The following is an 18,118-nucleotide window of genomic DNA, read 5'->3' on the forward strand; positions in this document are numbered from 1 at the left end:
GTCATTTTAAGTGTTACACAAAAGTCTTCTACAAGTCATGATCGGCCGCTTTATATGTTAAACAGATTTTAATTTACGCATTTATTCACATATAAACATTGATCAAATTACATACAGCACATAATTAGCTCAAACGTGAGTGCGTCACACTCGAGAGCAAATTTATATTCCATATTTTATTCCTGTATTTTCCTACATATTACCTGGAGATGACTTGAAAAACACACATAAACCATATATTGTTGCAATTGTGAGTTTATTGTGTTTACGTTTCTGCTTTTTATTCAGCTTAGGCTACTTCTATGAATCCTGTTTGGACTTTCTGCGCAAGAGCGCCCTCCGGCTTCGAGTATGAATGAAACATTCACTGCAGGAGAGTTTAGCGCTTTAATGTTCAAATCGTTTTGGATATGAATAAAACGTCATGCATAGACTATCTTGTCTCTTTGCATTTAAAATAATTGAAGACAAAATGTGTTTTACTGAGAAAAAACAAGATTTGTTTTTTAAAAAGCCTTTTTCCAAAAGGTACATCTGGAAAAAGGGGGGTCGTCTTATAATCAGGGTCGTCTTATATTCGGGCCAATACGGTAGTACCTGAAAACCTCTACATGGACAGAAATGATGAGAGATATTTATTCGTTGTCCAAAGATGAATAAAAGTCTTATGGGTTTGAACTGACACGAGGGTGAGTAAATTATTTTTCTGAATTTTCAGTTTTGAGTGAATTTGGGTATCCGTCTCGTCTGGTCCTTCTCTTTCATATTTGGTTTTCTTTTTTGTTTTCCTTATTCATGTTATATTGTTTTCTGTGAAAACTTACACCACTATCTGCATTAACAAATAACGTGACCATGGCAACAGTCGATTTTTTTAATGGCAAAACATGGGTCGCTGCCGTGAAACACTTAACGGTTTCCCTTTGCTAAGGGAAGTGTTTAAGGGATTATATGCAACACCCTTAAGTCATTCCCTTAGGTAAGGGGAAATCACGCCTTAAGTCTCATACTTGGGGAAAAACTTAAGGTGCTTTATGCAACCGGGCACAGGTCTGTAATTTATATGCAAATGTCAAAAGGCTAAAAGGGTCTCTAAGACATAACCCAACAAACATGAGAGGTCGGCCCGACGTGCAGATCATGTCTATATTGCGTCGGTCGGTTGTGCCCGATAACCGATATGCAGAACCAATATTTATTTACTATTATAAAGTAAATAAATGACTGAGTGAAGTAAGTCCATACTTCACTTTGGTTTTTCCTCCTTTCAGTCATCTTAAAAAAAAGTGTTGAAAATTAGCAGTCTTTCATGATAAATTTAATCTTCATATTACAACAATAATAAAAAAAAAACATTTTATTTAAAGCATCAGCAGCAACACTAATATTAACAATAAGCAAAATAAATGTAGAAGGTCTAATGTTTTCAAATGGAGAAAATAAAGTAAAGGAGTCATATAAACTTCATTTTAAACTACAGTTTTAGTAGGTTTATAAGTGGAGCATTTCCTGATCAATCTGCTGAGTGAACAGCAAAATGAAAGCGGCTTCACAAGACTAATGATGAGCATAGACAACAGACAATTAAATTTAGTGCTTTTATTTCCACCATGCACTCATTCATGGCTGTATTATTTAATTAATGCAAAGTTACGTCTTTACTGGGAGAGGACTTGACGGATAATCTTAGCCTACGTGACTCCGACTTCATGAGACGATGAGCATATAGACAACAGAGAGCAAATTAAATTCAGCACTTTTATTTCCAACATGCGCCCATTAATGGCTGCATATTATTTAATTCACGCAAAATTACATCTTTATTGGGACAGGACTTGATGGATTATTTTACATGACTCCGTGAGTTCGTCTCTATTTCTTCTGTCGATCTCCAGCTTTATGCCACCGCGCACAGTCATTCTCAATGTTTCTTCAAAAAAAAAAAACCTTGTTGGTGCATTCAAGTCAAGTCAAGTCACCTTTATTTATATAGTGCTTTTAACAATACAGATTGTGTCAAAGCAACTGTACAGCATTAATTAGAAAAATAGTGTGTCATTAATGCAAAATTACAATGGTAAACACTACATTTTCAGTTAAAGGCAATACATCATTGAATTCAGTGATGTCATCATCCAGCTCAGTTCAGTTTAAATAGTATCTGTGAAATCAAGTCGACGATATCGCTGGAAATTAAGTGTCCCCAACTAAGCAAGCCAGAGGCAACAGAGGCAAGGAACCAAAACTCTATCGGTGACAGAATGGAGAAAAAACCTTGGGAGAAACCAGGCTCAGTCGGGGGGCCAGTTCTCCTCTGGCCAGACGAAACCAGCAGTTCAAATTCAGGCTGCAGCAAAGTCACATTGAGCAGAGGACTCAACTGGTTCCTGTGGTCTTGTCCCGGTGGCTGTCTAGGAGACAAGGTCTTTACTGGGATCTGTCTCTGGGGCTCATCTAGTTGTCCTGGTCTCCGCTGACATTCATGGCTGTCGAGGTCATCTCTAAGTGCTGATCCACCATCTGGGCTGGATACGAACTGAATCCGGGTGACTGCAGTGACTATCTGATCTGGATACAGACTGGATCTGGTGGCTACGGTGACCTCGGAATAAGAAAGAAACAGACTAATATTAGCGTAGATGCCATTCTTCTCACGATGTAGCTAGGCCATTTTGTGTTATTGGACGTGTTCCAAGTTCCGGTGGACCTAATTAATGCAACCTAACAATCCTTTAACGGATTTGAATATCAGAAATGTGTTAGTGTGTTATGTGTACACCAGGTTAAAGAGATGGGTCTTTTTTTTTTTTACAGAAAATAATTTATTTATGTTCTGATTATTGTTGAGCTGCAGGTTTAGGCTCACTTAAGTGACTGCATTTAATTAAGAATAATTTAATTATTTATTCTAATTATTTAGCCTGACATGTTTACTGTTCCAAAATGTTCTATATGTTTTTTCAAAATAAAATGTGTTCAGTGGAAAAAAAAAGTTTTTTTTTTTACCCAGATATTTAAAAATAACATTTTAGAGCTGTAATCGCAATACCGTGATCCCGTGAAACCATGATATTTTTTATCTAAAGTTATCATACCGTCAGAATCTCATACCGGCCCATGCCTAGATGTAGCAAGTACATCGGGTGTTATGGGAAGTGTTCCCAGTTCCGGTTGTCCTAATTAATGCAGCCTAACAATCCTTTAACGGATTTGAATATTAGAAATGTGTTCGTGTGTTATGTGTAAGCCAGGTTAAAGAGATGGGTCTTTAATCTAGATTTAAACTGACAGAGTGTGTCTGCCTCCCGAACAATGTTAGGCAGATTATTCCAGAGTCTGGGCACCAAATAGGAAAAGGATATGCCGCACGCAGTTGATTTTGATATTCTATGTATTATCAAATTGCCAGAGTTTTGAGAACGCAGCGGACATGGAGGACTATAATTCAACAAGAGCTCGTTCAAATACTGAGGTGCTAAACCATTCAGGGCTTTATAAGTAATTAGCAAGATTTTAAAATATATACAATGATTAATAGAGAGCCAGTGCAGTGTTGACAGAACCGGGCTAATATGGTCATACTTCCTGGTTCTAGTAAGAACTCTAGCTGCTGCACTTTGGAACATCTGGAGTTTGTTTATTAAGCGTGCAGAACAACCACCCAATAAAGCATTACAATAATCTATCCTTGAGGTCACTCTGTTTTTTTCAGAATTTAGCTGTAAGAAATTACTATGTGATTAAAATGATATCTCTCAAGGGTAACATGTAAAGCGTGAAAAGTAACGGCCCTAGTACTGAGCCTTGAGGTACTCCATACTGCACTTGTGATCGATATGATACCTCTTCATTCACTGCTACGAATTGATGGCGGTCAGATAAGTACAATTTGAATCATGCTAATGCACTTCCAATAATGCCAACAAAGTTTTCTAGTCTTTGCAAAAGAATGTCGTGGTCAATAGTGTCGAACGCAGCGCTAAGATCCAGTAGCACTAATAGAGAGATACAACCACGATCAGATGATAAGAGCAGGTCATTTGTAACTCTAATGAGAGCAGTCTCAGTACTATGACACGGTCTAAATCCTGACTGGAAATCCTCACAGATACCATTTTTCTCTAAGAAGGAATATAATTGTGAGGATACTATACTACCTTTTCTAGTATCTTGTTAGTAATTTAGTAATTTACCTATTTTATTTTATTATGTTTTAATTGAAATTGTAATTATCATCAAGACGTGCATTTTTTCCTGTCTGCACTTTTATTTCCAAAAGTTATGTGAAATCAACCAATCAGATTAGAGCCTTGCAAAAAGTGCTTTCCAGTTTTGCATGCAACCTGTGGCTGTGGCATGAGACTCTTATGGCCCTAGAAAGTCAGACTGAATCTGGAGTCTATGTACTAACTCCTGAGTGTGCACTTGTAACACACAGAATGGAAAACACATGCCCTCAGCCATGATAAGAAGAGCTTTCATATTCTCATTAAATGTTAGACAACCACAGCTGCTATCAAAGCACCACCGAAATGAAGTGATGGACAAAACAACAACTGCAGAGGACAGAGCAACTGCATTTGCAGACACAATGCCAAACAAAAGAGAACAAAACAAACAAACACTGGAAAGTTACCGTGGAGAAAAAAAAAAGAAAAAAAAAAAAAACACTGTTGGCCTGGAGAATAACAGGTCTTGGCAAGCAATTTGGGAGCTTAACACAGAGACTCCTGACATAATGGGAAAGGTGATGCAGGGAGGTGTACAGCAGATGTGCTGATTAGCAGGTGCATGCCAACCAGCATCTGCACACCCGTCTGTGTGAGCTTCATAACAATTATCTCCACCAACAACAAAAATATCTTGGTCTCTCCAGTTAAACCTGGAAGAACAGAATAAAGGCTACTTTTCAAGAATAATATGCAACATGTGGCTACTTATCAAACATTCATAATGAATGAGATGGACAATTTATGATGTAAGCATCTGGGGGAACTATTGTTTTCATAATGGCTATGGCTTGCTGGATTTAAAGGTCCACTTCAACTTTATGTATAGCAGAAGATTGTAGGACTCAGTGTGGATGTATCAATATGGAATTATCCCATTTAATTTCCTGTCTTTATCTTATTCTTATTCTTTAATGTTAGAATTAGTTGTAGTAAATGTAATTTCGTTCAGTGGAGGGGGATTCAAGACCTCCCACAAAGATAATCTGGAGGACTTAATGTCGTGCAGTTGGAATCACTGCAAAGTCAGTCTCCTAGTATTACAAAAACTGGATTCAATAAACTGCAAGAGAACTGAAGGGCAGTGTTGTCAGATCAAGTGGATGATTTCCAGTCCAAAAGCTCATCAAAGCCCGCTCAATCCAACAAAAAAAATGCCCAAAACATTAACAAATAATGTGATCGAATTTTATTGCCGTGTCAATCAAGGTCAAAACAAAGATGACAAAATAATATAAAAAATATACATTTCCAAAACAGATCAAATCAGGGCAAATACATCAAAGAGAATTACCAAATATAAATGTCCAGGTAGACACCAGCCTATGTCAAAATGGCAATCAAGAAATTAACCGATACCATCTGAAAAACACATGCATCATTTTCAGTGTCAACAGTCAGAATGAGCCAATTTAAAAGGAAAAATTGCCGTAACGTAATTAGCAGGTATTTCACACTCATTCATGTACACACCATGACAGTCAAAACTGTTTCATTTGTTGATACTGTACAATAATTCAATAACAAAACAAAAAAAATAACAATAATGTGCTTACCTTCATGTTGCACTGTAACTTCAGACAGATCTACAGCATGTCTTTCGTGAAGTACATGTAGAACATAATACAGAACTTTGCACAGTCAAAACTAATAAAGTCCACCAGCTTTCTGATGCAGGACAGGATCATATAGTCCCATATTCAGTTTCAGTTTTGATTAAATTATTTAGAGTTACATTGATATCAACTAAGATCCTTCGCGTCATCTCCCTCCACAGGTGTAATTCACGTTGTGGGAGTCGAGTCACTCTCCCACTCTATACCATGTAACATATTTAGGCCACTCTGGCATTGTGATCGCTTGAATATATAGCTATGCATTCAAAATCGGATCCCTCATCGCGCTAAAAACCAGTCATTCATGAAACATCACATCTGTCTGCTGATCCCTACTGATTGGCTAAAAGTGCAGCGGGTGACGTCAACATCAGCATCAGTCGACTCTGTAGAGGGTGTGTTTTTAGTAACATCATGGTGACTGATTGGATGCAGTACATGCACACTTGGGTTTTGTTTTTTAACCAATTAGCCTATACAGTTTAGATGTTTGAAAATCGCTGAACTGACCCCAAACCAGTCCAATTTTTGTCCACCCGCCCAAGCCATTTTTTACTTGAGCAATCAAATTCAAAACCACCCAATCTGGCAACACTGCTGAAGGGTCAATAATGGAATCTATCGCTGAAAGTGCCTTAAAAAGATCACTGTTGGATTTCCAATCAACTTTGGACAACATGTATCAAATTAGGCAACATTTTAAAATAATTGAATTACACTTTACAATAAGGTTCCATTAACTAACATTAGTTAAAGGGGTCATATTATGCTATTTTACAAAGTCTTGATTTTGTTTTGGGGGTGTACTAGAACAGGCTCTCATACTAGGTTGTTCGAAAAATACATTATTTTTCACATATTTTACATTATTACAACACCTCTCTCCCCAGTCTGGCATGGACGGCTCAAATAGTTCCTCTATCAAATGAAGGCCCGCCTTCTGAAATACGAAATGTGCTGTGATTGGTTAGCTGGGCCAGTGTGTGCTGTGATTGGCACCACTCGTCGCCTGGTCGGGAAATGTCATGCCCCTTACCATAGCCGCCTGCGAGCTTCAGTGTAAATATTGCATCGATATCAAATCAATTTGAGTGCGATTTAAACCAGGATGATTGTAACCATTCTAAGTTCATCTGCCTTGGGAAAGCTAGCATGTCTCCGACATAGTGATAACACTCGTTGCCTTCTCTAGTGCAGCTCAACCAGGTCTCGTCCCATTCATCGATATTTGTGATATCACAAATCCCGGAAATAATATGCGTTGTATTCCAAATGAGTTGTTCGTTGTAGTTTTTGAAAAGTAAAATAAAAAGTAAATAAAAAATCTCCTTTTGAAGTGGACTTTGAGCTTTGTAACTTCGCAGATCTTTTTTATGCTCAAACAGCAACATTACAGACTAACTAAAGTTGAAAAATGAAAAAGCATAATAGGACCCCTTTAATACATTAACTAACAAAAAGCAAGACATTTGTTACTGTATTTATTAATCTTTGTTTACGTTAGGTAATAAAATTACAACTGTTCATCGTTAGTTAGTTAATTAACATAAACAACTTACTATTCATGCATTAGTAAATGTTGAAATCAAAGGGTTAGTTCACCCAAAAATGAAAATTAGCCTGTGTTTTACTCACCCTCGGGGCATCCTAGGTGTATATGACTTTCTTCTTTCAGACGAATCCAGTCTGAGTTATATAAAAAATTGTCATGGCTATCCCAAGCTCTATCATTGCAGTCAGCGGGTGTTTCTGTTCAACTGTCCACAAGTCGTCAAATAAAGTGCGAGCATCCATAATAAAACATGCTTCACACGGCTCCGGGGGGTGAATAAAGGCCTCCTGTAGTGAATCCATGTGTTTTCATAAGAAAAATATCCATATTTCAAACGTAATAAACACTTTTCTCTCACTTCCGGTATCTGGCATACACGGAAGGTGTTCCGGCGGTGTTACACCTCTGAGATATGCTAGTCTCACGAGTTTTGCCTTGTCCAAATACCCACACTTGCGGTCTTTGCACTTGATCACTTGACTACTTATATGACGTATTTCCTGTAAGTGAGGATGAAGACCACAACTGTGTGTACAACTTTTCATTACCTGATGGGACACACTTGCGTATTGTAAAAACGCAAGTGTTTACAGAGTTAAAATTTTTATTTTCAATACTATTAATTTTAATGTTCAGTAGTCCCTATAACAGATGACAATTTAGTTTCTGGTGCTTCTAATGAAGTGATAAAAAGCAGTTGCAAATGATGTACAAAATAAATATACTCACCTTTGCACCAATAAAATGTGTAGCACTTTGTTTTACTACCAAATTATATGTAATATCTAATTATTAGTAATATTTAACTTACATTGGAAAGGTTTACGTGACCTCTCGCGATCTTGGCAAAAAGTCTCACGATTTATTTTCAGAACATGATGCATGATGGGATACACTAAGCTCCAGAGTGGTATTTGAGATAGTGTGGATTTAGTGTGCGTTCAGGGCACTCCGCTTCAGCGTTTTTAAGACCTGGGACAGTCTTGCGCACTTACTTCCTGTCGCGTGCACACACTCTCAAGTGGCCAAGACTGCAAGTGCGGGTATTTGGACAAGGCACAAGTCAAAGCCACTAGAAGGCAAGCCTGCAACCATTAGCTGAAAAAGCGTAACGGCTAAAGCTAACGCTTCCGGTCTGGCAGTACATGGGAAAGGAGACCAGAGGCCCTTTTTTTTAATGGATGTCAATGGAGGAGAGGCTACACCACACTGAATAAACAGCTTTTTTTTTGGAGGAAACGGCTTATCATTTAATGAATCGACAGCTTATCTGCTAATCTTCAACATGTTTTACACTAAATAATACTTTTGGATTTAACTACTTTTAGAGTTTACCACAAAATAAATGCAGTTTTATAAGAGAAGTCACTGACTTTTTGCGACAGGTGGGATTCAGCTTACGGCATTTCTCATTCATTCCTATGGGATCCGTAAACGGGTGAGTGTCGCACAAATTCAATGACGTCGAGGCTGTAATGTGATTGGTTATTAAGGGACACGTGATCCAAGTTAGCCGTTACGCTTTCTCCAATAGTAAGTAATACAGACCCTCTCATCTCCCTATAGTAAGATAATCTCTGCACTATAGGAGCAAAGGAAGCAAAGTTTCTTTACTGATAAGTATACATTTCTGGTCCACACTCCAGCACAGTAGGTGGCGGATATGCACCTTAAATGTTAGTTGCCACCCGCCATTATAAAAACACGAAGAAGAAGAAAGTGTCCTTACTTTAGCAAAGGAAAAGCAGTCTCCTCTTGGCTTATATCGAAATCCTCTGACATTTTTCTTTACAAATCCTCGGTTTGTACTTCTAATTCATGACCGGCGTTTTGTTTTGTTCTCTATCTATCTATCTATCTATGCTGTTGTCTTTAATATAATTTGTAATCTGCACATGCACTTGATCCATTCTGGTCATGTTGTTTATAAAATAGTGCTAAAATGCGTAATATACAATTCAGCAGAAATTGTTGGTTTTCTAAAGTGCACATTCAGGGAAACTGGACCTCAGCTTGAGAAATATTTACCCCTTTATGTCGACACTAGTTGAGTTGATGTGCAAAGCAGCTACTGTGTATCTGAAGTTCATTTGAAACAGGCTCACACCTTATTGAATGCCATTGCATTTTACTGTAGTTGTCAGATGCAATAAGACTCACAGCATGGGATCTTTTGATCGCCAGTCATGTATAACCATTCTAGTCGTTCATTTGACAAGCGTATATGCCCAAGCTATTTACACAGGGAAACTCAAATAAAGATTGATCCTATTAGCTGATGCTGCATTTCTTTGTATTAATACCCACCTCATGTATTTCTCTCTCTTTTGCAGTATCAGCCAGTGATTGTGATTCGGAGCAGAATGCAGAGCTCACATACTACACGCTTAGTCCAGATTTCATAATTTCAGCCCATGGCACCATATTCCCGGCAGGCCCTCTGGATTACGAGAGGCCCAACCACCTGTATGAATTCGTAGTGATGGCGGTGGATAAGGGTGAGGTGTTGAGAAACGTTCTGTATCTTAATGATGGCGATTTATCAACGATGTCGGTGCAGGTTACATAGTTTCGCCAGTAGGTGGCAGCAAGAGACTGACTTTAAGAGAAAGTTCATTAAAAACGCTGATTCATAGAATGAAGCAAGGTTGTAAACAAGACAATTAATTATATATTGTTTTGCATTTGTATTGAAACATAAAACTTAAAAAAATGCTTCACTACTTTTACATATCTAAATTTAATACATTAGCTGACAACACTGATCATGTTAACACTTCACATTTATTAAAACACTGGCTCTTGCATGAAACAGTCGAGCATGAAAGGCCAATGGCCAAGGTCAGGATTTTTGTTAAATAATGCATTCAATTTTGGTTTATTTTTCACCAAACCTTATTATATACCCCCAGAACACTTGGAAAATACGGCACATGTCACATTGGATCAGTCTGTGATACTTTTTGTGATACTCACTATTTCTCTGCCTTTATATGGATGAGCATGAGCAGGACATTTTTTTTTTCAATTCTCTTTTTGTGGGTCGATGAAGATAAAAGGCCATTCAATATTAGAACAACACCAGGATGAGTATGCTGACTTAATTTTCAAATTAGGGCAAACGATACCTTTAATGTTCTTCAGAACCTTTAAAGAAGAATTAGGAAAAAACACCAACCTCTTTGTTCTTCAGTATCTGTGGTTTTATTCTGCAGAGTTCAGGATCACTCATTTCCTTCATAAACTCTGTCTTCTTCACTTGTAGGCTGAATATTCCAGCATTGAATTGCTGCAGGAGGAATTTCACGGATGGGGGGATTGTTGTGTGATAGGTGAAGCAGATCTGCCCCCCCCCAAAAAAATGATCAGATTGATGCTTTCATACATTCGCACATTTTATGCATTTGTTTTATGTTCATCTATCAAAATGTGAAGTTTCTGATTTGTATGTTTTACAGTTTTGTCAGTGAATCAATCTATTTTCAACATTTTTTAACATTGCATGTATTATTAGTTTTATCTGCCAAATGAACAAAGAAAAACATGAATAATAGAAAAACATGAATAAATACCAGAATGAAAAGAATCCAACTTTTAAAAAAATGTAGGAAAAAAAATCTGTAAAATAATTAACTCTAAAAAAAAAAATTTGATGAGTCTTTGTTTAGGCTACTGGTTTTTAGTTTGTAGTTGTTTTTGCATGAAACACAGGCTATAACAAAAAAAGATCTATATCAAAAGTTGTGATCTTCGTTGTGATTTAGTGTGCGTTCAGGTCACTGCCCTTCAGCGTTTTTAAGACCTGGGACAGTCTTGCGCACTTACTTCCTGTCGCGTGCACACACTCTCAAGTGGCCAAGACTGCAAGTGCGGGTATTTGGACAAGGCACAAGTCAAAGCCACTAGAAGGCAAGCCTGCAACCATTAGCTGAAAAAGCGTAACGGCTAAAGCTAACGCTTCCGGTCTGGCAGTACATGGGAAAGGAGACCAGAGGCCCTTTTTTTTAATGGATGTCAATGGAGGAGAGGCTACACCACACTGAATAAACAGCTTTTTTTTTGGAGGAAACGGCTTATCATTTAATGAATCGACAGCTTATCTGCTAATCTTCAACATGTTTTACACTAAACAATACTTTTGGATGAACTATTTTTTAGAGTGTACCATGAAAAAAATGTCGTTTTATAAGTGAAGTCACTGACTTTTTGCGACAGGTGGGATTCAGCTTACGGCATTTCTCATTCATTCCTATGGGATCCGTAAACGGGTGAGTGTCGCACAAATTCAATGACGTCGAGGCTGTAATGTGATTGGTTATTAAGGGACACGTGATCCAAGTTAGCCGTTACGCTTTCTCCAATAGTAAGTAATACAGACCCTCTCATCTCCCTATAGTAAGATAATCTCTGCACTATAGGAGCAAAGGAAGCAAAGTTTCTTTACTGATAAGTATACATTTCTGGTCCACACTCCAGCACAGTAGGTGGCGGATATGCACCTTAAATGTTAGTTGCCACCCGCCATTATAAAAACACGAAGAAGAAGAAAGTGTCCTTACTTTAGCAAAGGAAAAGCAGTCTCCTCTTGGCTTATATCGAAATCCTCTGACATTTTTCTTTACAAATCCTCGGTTTGTACTTCTAATTCATGACCGGCGTTTTGTTTTGTTCTCTATCTATCTATCTATCTATGCTGTTGTCTTTAATATAATTTGTAATCTGCACATGCACTTGATCCATTCTGGTCATGTTGTTTATAAAATAGTGCTAAAATGCGTAATATACAATTCAGCAGAAATTGTTGGTTTTCTAAAGTGCACATTCAGGGAAACTGGACCTCAGCTTGAGAAATATTTACCCCTTTATGTCGACACTAGTTGAGTTGATGTGCAAAGCAGCTACTGTGTATCTGAAGTTCATTTGAAACAGGCTCACACCTTATTGAATGCCATTGCATTTTACTGTAGTTGTCAGATGCAATAAGACTCACAGCATGGGATCTTTTGATCGCCAGTCATGTATAACCATTCTAGTCGTTCATTTGACAAGCGTATATGCCCAAGCTATTTACACAGGGAAACTCAAATAAAGATTGATCCTATTAGCTGATGCTGCATTTCTTTGTATTAATACCCACCTCATGTATTTCTCTCTCTTTTGCAGTATCAGCCAGTGATTGTGATTCGGAGCAGAATGCAGAGCTCACATACTACACGCTTAGTCCAGATTTCATCATTTCAGCCCATGGCACCATATTCCCGGCAGGCCCTCTGGATTACGAGAGGCCCAACCACCTGTATGAATTCGTAGTGATGGCGGTGGATAAGGGTGAGGTGTCCCGCACCGGCACGGCCACTGTGCGTCTTCGTATGGCCAATGTCAACGACGAGCCTCCAGAGTTCTCGCAGCCTGTGTGAGTTTCTTATCTCTGTCGCCACCCCTCAGCCTCATCACATCATGACCCTGTGAGGAACATACTAATGGAGACCCGTTGTTGTTGTTGTTGTTTTTTTGGCCGTAAGCAGCAGACATTTCAAAGAGCTAAGATTTTGTTATAAGGCTAGCAGTTAACATTTTAATTAATGTAATTTTTCCCAAAATCCCTCCTTTGTGTATTTCCAATGTGTTGCAGTGGTTTTTTATCCACACTAACGGCATGTTCATATCTGATACACAACGTGTACCGATGCTGTGTGTGTTTGTATGACAAGAATGAAATGGAGTGCATTTAAGAATAGGTGCATATAAAACATATAAGAAGGTGGTGGCCTTCATTCATTCATTCATTCATTCATTCATTCATTCTATCCTTCCTTCATTCCTTCATTTGGGAGTGCATTACATGACTGGGAATACACCAGAATAGAAACTGCATTAGTTCAGCTAGTCTGAACAATTAGAGACCCTTGAAGTGGCTACAGTGCATCAAAGAAGTTGCTCAGTAGTTTTTGATTAGGTCTGAGTGCTCACACTTCCTGACAGTGCTGTGAACCAGTGTTAATTTCGTTGACGAATAATTTTCATCATAATTTTCGTCAACAAATTTTTTTCACCGACGACAACGAGACCATAACAAACTAAAACTCTTTTTAAATGACAAAAACTATGACGTAAATCTATTGACATTTTCGTCAATGAATAAAAACGTGACGAAAATGTTAGGGAGGGACGATTTGGGAAGAGATTCATTCAGAACGAATCTGCAGCGTGGTTCGGAGGTAGGACATAAGCTAACATACACTTGCTGCACGTCACATAAAACATTAAAAAATGTCAATATGTGGGAGTAAGATAAACCCAGTGATATCAGCGTTGGTTGCCATGGAACCAGAGGCCTGTTCTGCCCTCCTGAGGTGTTACGCATTTCGGGGGAAGGGTCCATAGGTCCTCATATGGCTTGTTAACTGAGGGGTGTTACAGAGTATTTGTTAAATATAGCTAACAAAATATATATTGTGTGTTTGATTGGTCCAGACGCTACAACTCTTTCGCGTTGCATGAAAGGAGAATTACACACAAAATGATGTTGAATTGTCCGTTTTGACGGGTATTCACGTAAACACAGTTGATTACGTCTTAAGTGAACGTTAACAGTAGGGAGGACGTGTATCAGTACATTGCATCCATTGCAACTGTGCATTCAGTTTTAAATGGATAGCAGCCTCATTTAGTTGCTATTGTCCGAGCCATTGATGTTAATCAAGCAACAAAAGAAAGACAGAAAATCACGCACTGCTCTTGACTGAAAAACTTTAGTAGCCCTAAAGGTTAATCTAAATTTATTTATAGAAATAAATATATCTGCTTGAAAGAATGAAGAATATGGTAAACAAGTTACTATAAAGAATACATAATTAGCCTATATAACATTGGTATTTCATCAAAAAGAAGACCATGTTCTTGTTCTTTGAGAAGTGGTTTTATTTAATTTTAGCATAAAGGCATGTTGTGTGTCACCACAGTTAAATCGGTGTCTATCATGATAAAACCTTAATATCAAACCTATATAATGAGTTTGGAAATTTTAGAGAAATGCTTAATAAATGCACTGTAACTAAACCCATTAGATTTTAGCCCACTAAATTTACTGTAGATTTAGTCGACTAAAATCCTATGATATGTAGTCGACCAAAACTAGACTAAAACTAAAAACAATTCAGATGACTAAAATATGCCTAAAACTAAAATGGCATTTTAGTCAAAAGACTATGACTAAAACTAAATAAAAAATTGCTGTCAAAATTAACACTGCTGTGAACATACTCTGGGGCAGGAGAAAGGGAACCACCTTGATGGCCGTCCTTTTACACGTTTCAGTGTTTGTGCCCTTTTAGTGTTATTAAGAGCTGGATGATAGACTGTGCCATTTTCACTACTCAGCAGCTAGTCTCTGTTTTAGGTTGAGCACTACCTGTCAGGGTTATTTTAGTTAACTAAAACCATAAAAAAAACATTTCCGTTACTTGAAATAAAATAAATGTTAACTGAAATAAAATAATGCCTGAAACCCTATATTATTTTATTTCAGCCAGTTTTCAACGCAATACTTCTCATTTTCATTGGTTAAACTTGTTCTAAAATAACTAAAACTGAAATAAAAACAAACAAATATTATATAGACATTTTATTAATGACAAAAACACACTTAAACTTTAACTAAAATTAACATGAAAGCAGGAAATATTAAAATAAAATGTATTTCCAAATATTAACTATTAATTAAGTATCAATGATACTAGCAGTTGGGGGTTCGGTGCCTTGCTCAAGGGTCTCACCTCACTCGTGGTATTGAGGATGGAAGAGAGTGCTGGTCATTCACTCCCGCCACCGACAATTCCTGCCGCTAGACCTGCAACCTTTGGGTTACAAGTCTGACTCTCTAAACATTAGGCCATGACTGCCCCTAGAGTAGTAATATGTACTCTTATGGTAATATCACAAACCCTTTAGGGGTAAAGAAGTTACAAAGGTGTCTTTTTGAGGGTACTGTCCCAGTGACAAGCTACTGTACCCATAGCCTAATGTATAATTTTTGCATATATTTTTCTGAGCGTGTGTAAAGATATCTTACAGTTGAGCCTATGCTCTGAACTTGCATTCTGGGCTAGTGGTGGTTCTACTAACCTTTACTGCAATTACAGATGTGGTTACATGTATGAAGTGGTCATTAAACTCAATTTTATCTTTATTTGTTTAAAATAAACAAATCATTTTTTAGTAGTAGAACAAAACGTTTCAGGTTACGCATGTAACCATGGTTCCCTAACAGGGAAGGAGACACTGCGTCCTCTAGAGATTGCTATGAGGAACACCATCAGCATGACCCGGTGTCCGAATCACATGTCTAAACACAACAATAAAATTGGCTGGCAACACCCTATGATGTCACTATCAATGTGACCGTAGTATAAAAGGGCACCGGAGGAGCACACCATCCACTTCTTTATCTGAAGAACACAAAGCAGGCATCCCAGAGGCATGGCGAGGGGACGCAGTGTCTCATTCCCTCTCAGGGAACCATGGTTACATGCCTAATCTGAGACATTCCCTTTCAAGGGAACTCACACTGTTTTCTAGAGGTCGCTATGGGGAATGAAATACCCACTCTGTCATGCTGAGAAGAATGCATGCCAAATTACGTAAAAGGCAAGCACTAAGCACCAACTCCACAGGAGATCGTCGGAGTCGCCCCTTGATGGCTGTCAGTGACACTATCCCCTTTGGCCAAAAAGCCCAAGCTGCATGCCCTAAAGGAACTTACCTGCTAGTGTAGCCAAGTGAAAAGCTTGGAATCATATCTAAATATGATTCCTTTAAGGGGATATGGCCAGGTGTCTGGGTATTATACACACACTCAACCTGTAAAAAGCCTGAACCAGGCTCATACAAAAAAAGTTACAGGGAGGCTAGAAGGCCTGACATCCTAATACTGCTGCAGGCAGAGCTCTAGGGAGCGGAGTACTCGCCATGACAACTCTCTAAAGTGAGATGAGTACTAATCCTGCTCAACCAATGCACATGATAGAGCTCCCAGGAGCAAGTACTCGGCATATTGACCCTCAAAGTGAAAGGAGTACTATCATACTCACTACCTTAGGGAGTACTCAGGATAATGACCCTTACAAGTGAGGGAGTTCTGCCAAGTTTAACCTAAAGGACACCTTATCAAGGAGGCTCACAGATAACCTAACAACTTGAACCAGCTGCAGTACGGAGCTCCAAAAAGCGAAGAGATGAGAGGTGTAGAGTCGTTATGTTGGCTGCTTGTCAGGGAGGCTCAAAGAGAGCCTACTGACCTACAACACAGAGCTCTTAGGTAGCAGAGTACTTAGCATAACAGCCCTCTAGAGCAGGGGTGTCAAACTCAATTCCTCAGTTTTGTTCCAACCCTGCTCAAAAACACATACCATGTAGTTTTCAAATAAGCCTGAAGGACTTGATTAGTTGGATCAAGTGTGTTTAATTAGGGTCGAATCTAAACTCTGCTGGGATCCGGCCCTCCAGGAATTGAGTTTCTCACCCCTGCTCTCTAGAGTGAGAGGAGCACTGCGAAGCTCAACCTAAAGGGCAGCTTATCAAGGAGGCTCACAGAGAACCTGACAACTCCAACCAGTTGCAGCACAGAGCTCCAGGGAGTGGAGTACTCAGTATAACGACTCGCACAGTATAGCAAAGTATAACAAGTGAGAGGAGTAATAAAATTATCAACCTAACTGCAGAAAGTAATCTCAAGTAATCACTATAATGGCCCTCAAAATGAGGGGAAGTACTATCATTCTCACCACCTTAGGGAACGGCATACTTTGGATAACGAACCTCCAAAGAGGGAAGTACTGTCAGGCTCGACCTTAAAGTGGAAATGAAGCAGTCAGTCAAGTTTACATTATTTAGGAAAATAACTTCCATTTTAATAAAAAAAATATATAACAAACATGATTAATGTAACCATTTTAAAGAAAAATGGTTGTTTTGTTATAGCTTTTGGAGCAAGGGCGCAGCCATCTTGCAGTACCACCGCGTGTGACATCACGGGGTTGGTTCGCTCCGTTGGCCAGTAAAGTAATATAAGCATTTCTTTACATTTTGAACACACGCTTGTTTTGAAATGGAGGAAGACGAACTTGAAAGCACTGTTGAGTCCATAATAAGTGTAATTGCCTATGCATTTGAGCCAATATGGCAATGGGACCGAACAGTGTTAGGGGTTGAAGAAGTCGTGAACCTGCTGGTTTTGGGTAAAATGCGGATCGGAAACAAAACTCGTTTACGTGGATACTCCTCAACACTGTCATTCCAACGTGCTTTTGTGTGCATTTGCTGATGAAGGAGCGAAAAAAAGCTCAATTTGTTAGCCTACTCACGTGCTGTCCGAGCCCAGCTGTGGCTTTTTGTGTGTGTGCGCGGCGCCGCCGGCACGAACAGAAATAATCTATCACAACGCGTGAGTACCGCATTTAAATCTCTTTCAGAAAAGGTCTATCACAGCGTGTAAGTACCGCATTGAAATCTATTTCGTGCTGTCTCATGCTTGAATGGCTTAAACACTTTAATATTTAAACTGACAAGGCTTAAAACACATGAGAATGATAAACTTTATTGAGGAAGCAGCACTGGTCCGATTGTTCAGATAATGTTAGGTGATTAGTTAAACAATACGTCCTGTTAACAGCAGGAAAGCTAATTGTATTCGCAGGTGAACATAAAATATGATACATACAACT

At 38.5% G+C, this 18,118-nt stretch overlaps 1 protein-coding gene across 1 annotated transcript in view; it reads left to right on the plus strand.

The window, feature by feature from the left end:
- LOC107741884 (neural-cadherin) overlaps positions 1–18,118 on the plus strand; it is a 307,523-nt gene that overhangs the window by 131,828 nt on the left and 157,577 nt on the right. The window contains exon 6 of the mRNA XM_016554680.1: positions 12,561–12,810. Coding sequence (XP_016410166.1) covers positions 12,561–12,810 — 250 coding nt within the window. The remainder of the gene's footprint in view (positions 1–12,560; positions 12,811–18,118) is intronic.

The sequence above is a fragment of the Sinocyclocheilus rhinocerous genome, unplaced genomic scaffold (genome assembly GCF_001515625.1).
Source record: "Sinocyclocheilus rhinocerous isolate Xijiao unplaced genomic scaffold, SAMN03320098_v1.1 scaffold436, whole genome shotgun sequence".
Lineage (NCBI taxonomy): Eukaryota > Metazoa > Chordata > Actinopteri > Cypriniformes > Cyprinidae > Sinocyclocheilus > Sinocyclocheilus rhinocerous.